This window comes from Doryrhamphus excisus, chromosome 11 (genome assembly GCF_030265055.1).
Source record: "Doryrhamphus excisus isolate RoL2022-K1 chromosome 11, RoL_Dexc_1.0, whole genome shotgun sequence".
Taxonomy (NCBI): Eukaryota; Metazoa; Chordata; class Actinopteri; order Syngnathiformes; family Syngnathidae; genus Doryrhamphus; species Doryrhamphus excisus.
In genome coordinates this window covers 3,980,536-3,995,274 of record NC_080476.1, presented here as the reverse complement: position 1 = coordinate 3,995,274, position 14,739 = coordinate 3,980,536, and the positions used below count along the sequence as shown (strand labels likewise).

Here is a 14,739-nt window from a genome sequence, read left to right as displayed (position 1 = left end):
TATGGGTATGGAGCTCTCGATGGAAAAACATTCGGACGGCCCTGCTCTAAAGTCTTGGAGAAGGTCGTCCCGGAAGAGGGGAAGCTGCTGCACCTGCAAAGACTCCACCTTATCGTCACTTTTCACTTCCTGTTGCTGTCCCAATACTTTTGAGTGCACGGTGTCCTTGTTTCAGCAGTATATGTTGTGTAACGGCGCCGACATCAAAGCCTTGTGTTTGCCGCCAGCAGGAGGAAGACGATGCAGCCAGGAATAGATGTGCTGCTCTTTCCTTCACCTTGTTTGCTTCTTCTCACTTTTACTGCACTCCTCTTCTGACATATCGATTGTGTGTGTGTGTGTGTGTGTGTCAGCGGCCATTGCCTAGAGGGTGTGATCACCATGGCAACTGTACTCTTCACACCCTGCTCACTTTACTCGAGAGCGTTACCTCACTTGACACTTTCTAGGAGCTTCCAAAATGCCAGCAGAGGCCAGCAGTGGTTTGCAACAGACAGCTGCTTCTAATCGTATGTGGAGCGCGTTTTCTGATGCATTCCAGGGTCAAATATCATACATAGCTCTCAAAATAATATATAGATTTGATTGTTTTGAGAGTAAGTTGTATTGATGGTGAATCAGTTGCACCGCATGCCCTTCCTGACGCAATTTAACCCATGCTCTCTGCCATAAAAAGAAATAGACACTCAATACTATGCAGTACAGTTGCTAAATCAGGTGTGTCCAATATGTGACTCCGGGGCCGTTTGCAGGCAGCAGGTGATTTTGTTTTACCCTCCCACGGTATATTCTCCAGATAAAAGTAACCCCGCTGGTTTTGTGTTAGTCTAACAACGCTAAATCCTGATTGTGTTTTTGTTTCCAGGTGACGTGTCTGCAGGACTTTTTCGGAGATGAGGATGTTTTCGTGGCGTGTGGACCTGAAAAGCTGCGCTACCAAGACGACTTGATGCTGGATGAGACCGGTGAGGCTTTCTTGTCGTGTTCGTCTGCTGTGACTCGAGAGCTGTTGTTGATATTTTGTCAACTTATTTCAACTTTCATTGTAATACAAAGACAAACACAAAGGTGCCTCGGTTAAGGTACACCCTGGTTAGCATGTTTTTCAGTTAATGTTGAAAATGTCCAGTAACATTTTTTTTATCGGTGCGTGTGTGGGTTTTTCCGGTTTCCTCCCACATTCCAAAAACATGCTAGGTTAATTGGCCACTCCAAATTGTCCATAGGTATGAATGTGAGTGTGAATGGTTGTTTGTCTATACTATGTGCCCTGTGATTGGCTGGCCACCAGTCCAGGGTGTACCCCGCCTCTCGCCCAAAGACAGCTGGGATAGGCTCCAGCATGCCTGCGACCCTCGTGAGGATAAGCGGCATAGAAAATGGATGGATTACATTGTCTGGTTAACATACAATATGGCATGCCCCTTGTCATGTTATTAATACACTGTGGGAGTCCAACTATGTTCTTAATGTATTTTTTAAATCACAAAACGTCCTCGTTAGCGTTGCTGTTAGTGTGCTACTACATGGAAACAGGAAGTCAGATTCATTGCTCGTCTATGATGTCATCAGCAGTCGGCAGTAGTTCTTTGCTAGCTAACACAGTTATACCACAAGTCTAAAAAATGTTAACACAAAACAAGATTTATACTTTTACAATTCTAGTTTTGTACACATTAAACACTTTAAGGACTGAACATTTAAGTCACTTTTACCTTCACGGAAGAATGACTGAGACCAATTGAATTTTCTCACCTTCTTTACCAAAATTCTGTCACTAGAGACTCTCTTTGGCTCCATTTTGGCTTATTTTGCCGCCATAATTAAATGAAAAGCAGAGACCTGAAGTGAGAAGCGCTATTGAATTCATGGTAAAACACGCCCCTGTTGCAGAGCAGCATCTTCTCTGACAGAAACAAACTCGTTTTGTTTCACATCGTCTCGCTGTCCATTCGCTCCTCCCTCGCTATGCACCCCACCCCCATCCCCCCGGCGGTCACGCGAGGACACCTGCTAGTCTTGGTGTGCTGCTGTCTGCCTTGTTTGCATTCTCACCCTCACTTCCTTTTTTCTCCCCCCCCCTCGTCTGCCACTGAAGCAGATGCTTGCTATTTCTACCACATTCCTCTAATGTCTTCCTCACAGCTATTATCTGTTGGGTATGTCCGTGAGGTCTGGCTTGGTATTTATCCATCAGATAAAGACAATGCGACATCAGCATTGATATAAAGCTAATGGCCTGGTGCGCCATGGAATGGATTCTTTTGTGTGAATGCTGAGAGCGTCCTGTTAATGTTACTGTAGTCGTTTAGCTGAGAATGGACATTTGTGCTGGTGATTATTACACTGTTGCAATGCAGTGCTGCTGCACAAACAATGGCTGGGAATAAAAGCTTCCTTTGTCTTCACAAAGCTGTAGACGACTTGGCCGCCCGCCCCTCAGCAGGATGATCATTAGCACCTGTGCCTCAGAGCTAGCAGTAGTCATCACGTTAGCGCTCGGCATCGCGCTTTCGTCACACGACATGCATGTGAACCTCCCACTTATATGTCAGTAGGAGGGTGAAATGAGTCACTGTGATGAGATCATTGAGTGAATATGAGCACTATAAGGCCCTGAAGCTAACATGCTAGTGATGCTATTCCACTCCAGTCCTCTAGGTGGCAATAACACTATGTTTATTGTTGTGTATGTCATAAACGGTATCAATCAAAAGTGAGCATTATTATCTTTTAAAGACCCTCATGACTGGACTATTCCATTTATTCAGTAGGACCTTTGCCCGTCCCGAATAAACACGCTCCCCGTACACGCTCGCCCCACTCGCTGCAATAACTAGCTGTAACGAGGCAGAGTTAATGAGCGGGAGAGCAGCAAAGTTTTGGGGGATGAACCAGGCAGGCGGCTCATTAATCAGACGTGTTTGTTTGTTAAATGTCACGCATGGGTGAGTCACCGCCGACGCTCCCCAAAGGACGCAGCAAACAAAGCAATTACATCTGCATTAGCGGCTCACGTGGTCAAAGGTCAAATCCGTAGAAATGGTCAAATCATAAGACTGCTAACACGCTAAAGTGTGTCCTATGGTCTTGCAGAGTGTCGCATGGTCAGGCCCATGAACTACGGCAAGATGTCCTCCTCCGTCATCCGAGGCTCCCCCAGGACTTTGAACCAGACCCGACGCAGCAAGTCCCCTTCATCCGGTAAGAAGAAGAATAGAGGATTTTGGGTTGAGTCATGGAGTCATACTCCCGTCACTTTGCCTTTGACTCACAATTGGTGTGAAAATGACAATTTCTGCCCTAATATGGTATGGTGTCATACTAGCCGGTTGTCGTGGCAACACCACGTGACCTGCATTGACGTCATCTTCACACAATATGGTTATATGTGCAGCGCCTACTTTAGCACCTTGGTGTTGATGAGGTACTAACATAAGACTTTCATTGTAAAGTGTCATTTGAAATAATAATACATTTGATAATACATAATAATAATCATATATTAATAATACTAACAAGTCTGATTTAAAGTGATTTTTCTTGTTGTTGTTGTTGAATCGATATCTCTGAGCTGGAAAGTAGTGAAAGACTCCAAGAAGTTGTGATCGAGATATTTTACATACACTCCTGAAAATTTTGAGAGCAGTTGAAAAATGGCAAGAATTGACATTTTTCCCTGTTGGATCTTAAAGAGGCTTTAGGTTGAGCTTCAAAATGCAAAAAGCAGAAATGGGAGTGAGGCAAAGTTGTTGGAGTAAGCAATTTATGACAAACAAGCATTGAAATAAGCTATTGATCAGCTGATTAAAATATTTAAAGGGGACCTATTATGCTTTTTCCACTTTTCTGACCTATAAATGTTGTTAGAATGTTGTATTCTCGTGTTAAACAATGCCAAAGTTTCAGATAATGAGGTTTGCTCATTTGTAAGTGAGCCCTGAAAGAAGTTTGGGATGGCTCAAAACGCTCGGTTTCAAAAGGCGTGGTAAAACTGCCCCTTTGTGATGTCACAGAGGGTGGACTTCCTTATATGGTTCATAGTTAGGAAGCGGGCTGTGGTTGGAATTAATTAAAACAGACCGTTTTGGCAGGAAGCACAAATTCAAGGAAATAGATGCAGATTCTCTGTGATTGGCTGGCGACCAGTCCAGGGTGTACCCCGCCTCTCGCCCGAAGACAGCTGGGATAGGCTCCAGCACCCCCGCGACCCTCGTGAGGATAAGCGGTAGAAAATGAATGAATGAAAGGTGCATATTCTGGAAAATGCAAGTTTTCTGTGCGGGTTATTGTGTGTAGCTGCTCTATAGGAGACCACAACTCAATACAAAGGGTTGGGAAATGAGCATAATAATAGGTCCACTTTAGGACCCTGAAATGTGGAAAAAAAAAGGAGTCAGTAATGAGTCGCTGTTGTTAATCAACTGAAAAACTGGTTTGGGCATGCTTGATGCCAGTGTTTCCAGGAGGACTGAGGACATTCACTGTCTGGAATTGATGCCCATTTTGATGGCAAGGGACAAACTTCCCTTGCCATCCGTTCTCAAATGTCCTCAGTTAGACTTAGATGATGGGAACACATTGGATGGTCCAAAAGAGTGATGTTAGTCCTCTGGAAGAAGTTATATTTATACTTATGTACTGTATGTATATATGTTCAAGGGCGAGATTGACGCTGAGGGCTGAGCTTCATTCATTCATTCATTTTCTACCGCTTTTCCTCACGAGGGTCGCGGGGGGTGTGGAGCCTATCCCAGCTGTCTTCGGGCGTAAGGCGGGGTACACCCTAGACTGGTTGCCAGCCAATCACAGGGCACATATAGACAAACAACCATTCACACTCACATTCATACCTATGGACAATTTGGAGTGGCCAATTAACCTAGCATGTTTTTGGAATGTGGGAGGAAACCGGAGTACCCGGAGAAAACCCACGCATGCACGGGGAGAACATGCAAACTCCACACAGAGAAGGCCGAGGGTGGAATTGAACCCTGGTCTCCTAGCTGTGAGGTCTGTGCGCTAACCCCTAGACCACCGTGCCAGGGCTGAGCTTGTGACTTGCAATTCTCCACCTGAGAGTGAGAAACCATAACTATCGTTGTGTGTAGTCGCTGTGAACATTGGCGACTGCAACCACATACATATTGTTGATATAGATATTAGTGCATAATAAAGCCATACAATTCACTGTCAAAAATAATGAATCACATTATGTGGAAAGGCTAATGGTATGAGTAACTCCCTCGTGTTTTTCATGTCAAATGTCTGGCAGACACACGTATTTTGTCGTCCAGCACGTCCTTGCTGTGATGCAGCGTGTCGCATGCATAATATTATTCAAATGATAACGACGTCCTGAGGGACACTAAGAAAAAGCACAAAAAAACAGAAGAAGAAGAAGAAATGGGTTGCAGCAGCAAAGATGAGAGGCTGACTCAATCCTGCAGCTGCTCTCCTTCACCTGGAAATACTCTCGTATAAAAAGTACATCATTGATAGCTTTAGGGAACCTTGTTCTTTTACAGTCTGGATGCCGGGAAAAGACAGTGGACTAGATTATCTAGATTGCAGCATGACAGACACTAAAGTGGCAGCTTTAACAAATTGTTCTCTTCATGATGGCACAGATTGAGTGAGCACTTTCTGTGTGTGTGTGTGTGTGTGTCAGAGAGAGGCTCATCCAGCCAGTCGACTTTCAGTCCTCATCGTCTAATTCTGTCTGAGTCGTATGGTGGCAGGTGGAATTGGTTTTGGACGACCGTGGGTGTGATGCCCCATATGCTTTGCCTTGGAAAGGTGAGGCAAGTTGACGGTGTGAAAACTTTTGGGGGAGAAGGTTATGAGAGTGAGTCATAACACCATCTGATCTGATCTGGCTGACTGAGGCAGGCTAATGAGGATGTGTGAGTGTGTGTGTGTGTGTGTGTGTGTGTGTGTGTGTTCTTGTCTTTCTGTACGTGTGGAAGACGACTGGCAGGGCCTCCCAGTATCTCACAACAGTGAGTACATCCCTCACATTTCAACAATTCCAATATATTTTGTCAAGGGACAAGACTGAAAAAATGCATGTACTCTAGTAGAGTAGTCAGTGTACAGCTGGTATAGCAGTATCAGATTACTGGCCACTGAAAAGGAGTCAACACACAGCAATTGGTGTCTAAATATCTGGCAAAAATAATTGTGTTGTGCCTACTGTCTAGCATGGTGGTGGTAGTGTGCACAAGTGCTGCCAGCACTGGGAAACAGTGGTTCATTTGCCACCGTCTTTTATGTTTATATATATATATATATATATTTTTTTTTTTTTATGCAAGAGGCACAAAGAGGTGTTGATGCAACTTCACAATAGAACAGCGCATGTTTGATGCAGGGCTGCACGGCGGGCGAGCGGTTAGCGCGCAGGCCTCATAGCTAGGCGACCCAAGTTCAATTCCACCCTTGGCCATCTCTGTGTGGAGTTTGCATGTTCTCCCCGTGTGTGGGTTTTCTCCGGGTACTCCGGTTTCCTCCCACATTCCAAAAACATGCTAGGTTAATTGTCCATAGGTATGAATGTGAGTGTGAATGGTTGTTTGTCTATATGTGCCCTGTGATTGGCTGGCCACCAGTCCAGGGTGTACCCCGCCTCTCGCCCGAAAACAGCTGGGATAGGCAGCAGAACACCCCCCCCCCCCCAACGACCCTCGTGAGGATAAGCGGTAGAAAATAATGATTTGATGCACTTATAAGCCGAAAAAACGACCACAAGGTGGTAGAAGTGCATTTTATAAGAACTCCACCCGCATCTGTAATACATGCTCCACAGCAACCAGGAAGTGAAAAGCCTTCATTTTGGCGCTATTTTTGGGCTCCTTATTATATCGGAAAACTAACGAACCGCAGCTCCCCAGAAGCCGGCAGCACTCATGCATCCCCCGACCATGATGCTAGCATCACATGCCAGCTTTTGCAAACTACTGTAAAGTACATCCACTTTACTTTCCATAGTGTTTCTTCCCATATTGTATGTGCTTGTCTTTACTATCTTTGTGCAGCACGACCCTTGACCACCTTTTACTGTATGGACGTTTTGGCAGTTTGGACAGATGTGTGTGTTCCCATGGCAACATGTATCCACAGGACAGACAGACACGACTGTGTCCTGTGTGGGTCCATATTAGTCAATCGCTTCCTGATTCAAATGGCCCGCGGTGAAGCACGGTGACGCTTAGAACCTTGAGTCAGACCATGCCGCTGCTCCCCCTCCGGCACAGCTTCCGCCAGTCACCTTCATCATCACCATCATCATCTTGTTTGTCCCAGCATCTCCTAAATGCTGTTAGCCGCATAACAAATCATTCACAGAGTTGCTGTTTGACCCAGCTGTGTTTTTTATTATTAGTTCTAGTGAAACCTCTGTTTTGTCTCAGAGGAGTTTGTTTTTTATTCCACACATTACACCCCCCCAAACCCCCTTCTCACCTCCCAGTACAGCTTGTCCTAGATTGATGCTAACGGTCAACAACAACAACAACAACAGTGAGCCACATAGCTCCTGTAAGAGCTCTAATGAGCAACAAACAACCTGGAGCACGAGGCGTCATCAAGAGATGACTACACAATGTAACCATATTCAAGGCTACAGCTGTTCCTAAAAGTCCGCTATGCTCACTCTTCATGCCAGGTTGTTGAAAAATATGTGTATTAGTTGGCTTTTAGTTTAACAATTCACTGCAAACTCGAAGAGTCACAGGACAGGACAAATAGAATATTGAAAACAAGCAAACACAAATTAGTATTATAGAAATATATCATATCTTATTCATTCATTCTTTCATTTTCTACCGCTTATACACACAAGGGTCGCGGGGGTGCTGGAGCCTATCCCAGCTGTCGTCGGGCAAGAGGTTGGGTACACCCTGGACGGACTGGTTGCCAGCCAATCCCAGGGCACATATAGACAAACAACCATTCACACTCACATTCATACCTATGGACAATTTGGAGTGGCCAATTAACCTAGCATGTTTTTGGAATGTGGGAGGAAACCGGAGTACCCGGAGAAAACCCACGCATGCACGGGGAGAACATGCAAACTCCACACAGAGATGGAATTCCAAACAGAGTGGAATTGAACCCTGGTCTCCTACCAGTGAGGTCTGCGCGCTAACCACTCGACCGCCGTGCAGCCTTATTGTATATTATATTTTGTATATATTATTGTGACTGTTGCATCCAGTGCGGTAAACCTAACCACAAGTGTAGCAAAAAATAATTCAATTCATATATTTCAGACATTTATTATTATACAGTGCAACCTTGGCTAGCGTTATTCATTTGTAAAAAAAAGTGTTAAAAAGCGTATTTAGGAGGTGGTAAACAGGTTTTCTATGTCGTATGTATGTCTACTATATTGGGTAATAGGAGTGTAAAATGTGAATATAGGGTTGTTATTTCTTATCTAGAGTGCTCTAATAATATTAATAATTGTACTTAGAAGGTGGTGAACAGGTTTTCATGTGGTAATAGGAGTGCAAATGTGACTATAGGGGTGTTATTTCTTGTCTAGAGGGCTCAAATAATGTTAATAATTGTAGTTAGAAGGTGATGAACAGGTTTTCATGTATTATTAATATGTCTCCTATATTGGTAATAAGAGTGTAAATGTGACTATGGGGTTTTATTTCTTGTCTAGAGGGCTCTAATAATGTTAATAATTGTATATAGAAGGTGATGAACAGGGTTTCATGTCTTATTATGTCTCATATATCGTGTAACAGGAGTGTGAATGTGACTATAGGGGTGTTATTTCTTGTCTAGAGGGCTCTAATAATGTTAATAATTGTATATAGAAGGTGATGAACAGGGTTTCATGTCTTATTATGTCTCATATATTGTGTAACAGGAGTGTGGATGTGACTATAGGGGTGTTATTTCTTGTCTAGAGGGCTCTAATAATGTTAATAATTGTATATAGAAGGTGATGAACAGGTTTTCATGTCTTATTATGTCTCATATATCGTGTAACAGGAGGGTGAATGTGACTATAGGGGTGTTATTTCTTGTCTAGAGGGCTCTAATAATGTTAATAATTGTATGTAGAAGGTGATGAACAGGTTTTCATGTCTTATTATGTCTCATATTGTGTAACTGGAGTATGAATGTGACTATAGGGGTGTTATTTCCTGTCTAGAGGGCTCTAATAATGTTAATAATTTTATGTAGAAGGTGATGAACAGGTTTTCATGTCTTATTATGTCTCATATATCGTGTAACTGGAGTGTGAATGTGACTATAGGGGTGTTATTTCCTGTCTAGAGGGCTCTAATAATGTTAATAATTTTATGTAGAAGGTGATGAACAGGTTTTCATGTCTTATTATGTCTCATATATCGTGTAGCAGGAGTGTGAATGTGACTATAGGGGTGTTATTCCTTGTCTCGAGGGCGCTAATCATGTTAATAAGGGTTTAGAAGATGGTGAAGAGGTTTTCAATGTCTTAATGTGTGCCTAATAATTAATAGTAATAATAAAAAGAATAAATATATAATAATGGGTGTACTGAAATTGAGAAACCACATATTTTGTAAGTGTAACTGCTTACAAATTCAACAATATGAACTATGAACAATAAAACACTGGCTGCAAAATGTCGAGAGAAAGAGTACCACAAGCTACCCAAGGTACCTTTTGGCAGCAATATATGGGTGTTTTTTGGGTATGGGTATTGTGCGTAGATATTTATTTGTATGCCCACATGGTGCAGTAGGTTTAATAAATGGACTGAGGACATGCCCGGTGGGCCTGGCCTGATGTGGCCCCCGGCCCGCAGTTTGCCCACCCATTGTATAAACAGTGCAGAAAAGACACAAATCCAGAAAAAAACTAAATTAAGTAAAGTTTAGGGATGACTTTGTATTTTTAAGAACATAAGAGGATTTTATGTGCACGTGTGATTTTATGTATTTTTATATTTTTATTTCCAAATGTTTCAAACAATAGTGATGCATGTTTTCAAGCAAAAAATGCCTGGCTGAAACAGGTTGCAAGCCGCTGTTGTAGATGGTGTATTCAGTACCACATACAAACCCATCCTTCCCTTTTGTACCCCCCCCCCCCATGCCTCCAGCGCCGCGCGCGCGTCACCGTGTGCGCAAGCCTTGCTCCCGCCTCTGCGCGTCAGTGTAGTACAGCTCAGCCCTTGTCTTCCCATTCAACACTTGAGCAGACGAGGAGCTGCTCTTCTTCCTCAGCGCCGCTTTGGACCCACACTGTGCTCTTCATCATGCTGGGGGAGGAAGGTAGGGGAGCGGGATTGGCATCCTCATCATCATATGTCTTCTTCTTCATGTGTGCTCTTCATCCTGTGTGAGGGTCACTGAGGCTTTGCATGCTAAACTGTACCCATTTGGAGGATGGAGTCGGTCAGACGTGTTGTGTAACTGTGTGTGTGTGTGTGTGTGTGTGTATGCTGCTTTCATCAATGGAGGTGTCTTCAGCAGAGGCAGCCATGGAATCATGATAGTAACAATGATTATACTGCATTGTGTAGCGTGCATACATGCTGTGCTGTTGTGTAACGTCTATTTTTGTATTCGGTGAGCCCTGCTGCTGAATTATGCACAAAGTTGTTTTTGGAATAAACATGATAATGCCAGGACCGCTCACTGTGTGGAACAATTTCAACATTAACATTTCATAGTCTGATAGAGAGGGAGGCATAGTGTTGATAAGCCATATCATCATAAAAATGTCTATTAACATGCATGCTATTGTATATGTTATCAGTGGGGAAAAATGGGGAAAACAAAGTGTTTTTTTTTTACATTTTCAGTCAATTTTATCCACATTTTTGTGCACACATTAGAGATGCATACTTTTTTGGGGACACTTATTTCATATTATTTCGTCAGGAAGTGACATCACCATTTTTTCAGCTGTGTTACACAATCTATGACCTCCAGTACAGAAATGTCAACATTTGCAATTCATAGTCTGATAGCGAGGCAGGCATAGTGTTGATAGTCATATACGAAATACGCTGCGTCTATTGCGTGAACATGTCGTCATTGTGCAGTGGAAAAAAGAACGCAAAAAGTGAAAAATAATGGTGAAAGGGTGATTTTTTGTCATAAATTTACCCTATTTTTATATGGTTTGTTTTTTTAGATAAAAATAAAAGAATCAAACACAAATTGGAGATGCATGCACCATGTTGGAACAGTTTTGTGACAGTGATTACACATTTTTTCATATCTTAAATAATAATAATAATCAAGATAAAATAATAAAGATGATGATAATTCTTCATTTTGGTTGAAAAAAGTAAAAGTGCACTGTATATGTTGCTTTTCCAATTGTATATGGACCTCTCATGTTATTAAATATGGCCACCAACATGTAAATATACATATAATTTGACTATACCAGAGGTTTTACTGAAATATCAAAGAAATTGCGGGCAACTTTGACATTTTTTATTTAGTGAAAAGTCTTAAACCGACCAATGCACATAAAAAGTTCTAAAGAAATGTCTCTTTTTATCGAGTTGTCTTGTTTACTTGTGTTTTTGAAAGTGGCTAGGACCAACAAAAAAGGAACTGCAGGCTACAAATGGCCACTGAGCCACACTTTTAACACCTGTGTTATATATGAACCACCATTGCAGCGTAAAATATAAAGATGTTGACATACCAGTACTTCCCGTGAGTAATAATGGGTGTACCTAATGAAGTCAGGGTATATGAGCAGTGACGGCACCAAATATGCTTGCTTGCTTGGACCCCAATCATGAATTTTTCTTGGAGAGCGATGGCCAAGAGTGTGTTTTTTTGTCTTGCGAGACAGACGGTGCCTGGCTTTAATTAAAGCTGCAGCGCGTTTAATGAGTTCAGGCTGCTGGGGGTCAAAGGGCCACCTCAGAGGACATGTGTTGGTGAAGCGTGATGATGCAAACAGGAAGTGTGTGTGGCGGTGTTCTAGGCTCCACGTGGCCCTCTCATGCACTTTGCTCCATTTCTTCTTCTGCCTCCAGTGAACGGGACGCCCGCCAGTCAGATGTCCACGCCGCATACGGCTAAATCTCCCAGCCCCTCCCCGACCAGCCCGGGCAGCCTCAGCCAACGGCGGGTAAGAAGCACAGTCCACGGGCACTGGGTCTCTCTCTCACACACACACACACACACACACACATACACACACACACACGTACTCATAGTTACTAAACCTCTATATCAACAGGACACGGACAGAGACGTGAGCGATCTTAGGCCGACTACATCTTAGAAGCACAAGCCCACATCTTTAGTGTCTTGGGGGGTGAGGGGGGCGGGGCCCGACCATTCGCCTCACTCTTGAGGTGCCCTGAGATTGGCCGACACCTCTTATGTGTGTGTTTTCATGTCCTGTTTGTTGTTTTTGTAGCTGTTTTGTTGAGGCTAATTTGTGCAATATGTCACGTAAACATGATCTCATGTGAATTCGCTTCACCTCCATGGTCTGTTACAATGTCAACAATGTGTTGTGTTGATGCCAGCTCACCGGAAGAGGAGCATGCAAGTCAAAATAATGTTATCTTATAATCTGATGTCATGGCAGCAGGGGGCGGAGCCAGCCAGTCGCACTCAATAAAGAATCTAGAGCAGCGTGACTTCAGTGCATACTAATACGTAATAAAGAATATGGAGAGAAAAAATAAAAAGTTGAGCCGAATCCACTTAATGGCAGCGTGACGAGGTCAAATTGATGTCCCGCTCTAAATGCGACCGCCTCCTCCGCTCGGCTTACCACCAATCTCTCCTCAAATGTTCACGAGCGAGCGCTTAAATCCCGTCCGAGCAGAACTCGGAGCTGAGGGTCCATTTCTACGTTATCTCCTCCGTGCAGCCTGCAGCTGTCGCCTCCATCTTCATCCTCTTCCTCATATGAAGGCTATTAATGTCACACGGAGACATGACACTTTCCGACGCCATATTTGTTCCATTCAAAGACTGCAGGGAAAGTTGGCAGTAATCCTCATGGAGTGTTGCAGTCAAATGCTAACAAAAAAAAGATGTCTGACACTATATATGACTCATATGGTGATATAATGAGAACGTGTCCCCAATGTTGTGACTGGTGGTGTATCTACACGTACGCACAAATATCATTTATATAAGCTTTCACTCGTGTGTCGCCATCTTGCTCCAGTCGGTTTGTCCCAAATTCTTCCTAGTTTGAGGTTCGACATTCACATTCACAATGCAGCATTCGCGTTCCGCTCTTGAGCGCGAGCTGCCATGTTTTTTTCTAGTGACTCGAGGCTAATAGGGTCACTTGCAGCACACCATGACTTGCTATATGAATAAATATGAATACCATAAAGTATGATGTACAAGCAGTACGTGTCCACGTCATAAAATGGCATATTGTGGCACACATGAACCTGTGAGGACCAGTCGGCTATTTATTTGACAGGAGCTCTGAAAAAACTGTCAATCCATTTTGCAGGAGGTCATTACTCAATAGAACAACATTAAACTCATTGCACTTAACACTCAAAGAAATATATTACTCCCATAATGCATTTTGTTTGAGAAATGCATTTGTATGGCACTGCAATGCTGCCTCTGTCTGGAGGACCTTTGGAGGACCTGGACCCCAAAGCCCAGAGGGAGGCTGACGTCATTGCAGCGCCTCGATGACTGCGTTGCTCAGACGCAATGCCTTATGGGAACATATTTAAAGATTTATTTTAAACTCATATTGGGATATGAGTGTTCAGTCGCTGTGTGATGAATTTATACTTGTTAGTAAAGTGTTCTTTGAAAGATGACACGGTGAGTCATTCTGTTATTGTTATACTACTGTTGATGATGACCACCCATGTTTTCTAGTGGGTTGACAAGCCTGTTGTGAGTGCACTGATATAGCTCATGATTGACTGACTCATGACTCTAAATCAGGGCTACCACTGCAAACCACAAGCACAATAAAAAAGTGAGCGTACAGGAAGACAGGAAGTTCATGTCTGTGGTCCTAAATGAATGCACATAAAAATAACATACATCCATAAAGTGGCCCTCATGATTTATACATGCAGCACTCCAGTGACCAATTTTTTATGAATTAGAACGCCTTGCACGTTTTCTCTGTTGAAGCTTCCCTACATCTCATCGACGTTTCTAGGCGTCCGTGCCTTGAATTCCGACTGTCAGTGGCGCTGCCTGAGGTCGCCTCCCGTCTGCTTGCTCCATTAAATGTGAAAAAGACAGCGGGGGCGATAAATCATTAGAACAAGCTGCTATTAGGCCCAGACGCCACAAACACACGCCACACAGTCAGGCGGGAAGTCTAGATTGTGTGTGTGTCACCACTGACTCACTGGTGTCCATCATCCTTTGATTTGCACGTTCCTCATCCTCATCGGCAACCATATTGTGTGTGTGTGTGTGAGAGAGCGAGAGTGTGTGTATATTTGTCATAAATACAGATTATTTCTCAAGTTGTGTTCATGTTGGGGTGTGACACACTCTCATTTGCATGTTTCATCTCCCTGAAAGGCGCTCATGTGCAGATCTACATCTTCTATTTCTGTGTCCCATTTGTGCTTGTTTTCATTTCCACGTCTCTCCGTCATTAAATTGTCTTTTCATTTGCACTTTGTCGCCTTGTGTTCATTCATTGTGTTTTCTTTGTGTTGGTTCAGCGTGCTGTTCTCCTATTGCACATCAAACACACACACACACACACACACACACACACGGTGGAGGGCATATT

At 43.3% G+C, this 14,739-nt stretch overlaps 1 protein-coding gene across 4 annotated transcripts in view; it reads left to right on the top strand.

Annotated features, from left to right (window-relative positions):
• dclk1a (doublecortin-like kinase 1a) overlaps positions 1 to 14,739 on the top strand; it is a 35,696-nt gene that overhangs the window by 9,309 nt on the left and 11,648 nt on the right. For 2 of the 4 annotated variants that reach the window (XM_058086424.1, XM_058086423.1), the window contains exons 3-5: positions 866 to 965; positions 3,097 to 3,204; positions 12,017 to 12,111. In XM_058086424.1, the coding sequence (XP_057942407.1) occupies positions 866 to 965; positions 3,097 to 3,204; positions 12,017 to 12,111 (303 nt within the window). Of the gene's footprint in view, positions 1 to 865; positions 966 to 3,096; positions 3,205 to 10,128; positions 10,284 to 12,016; positions 12,112 to 12,222; positions 14,621 to 14,739 lie in introns of those variants that run through there. The other 2 variants (XM_058086426.1, XM_058086425.1) reach the window with 2 other exon arrangements.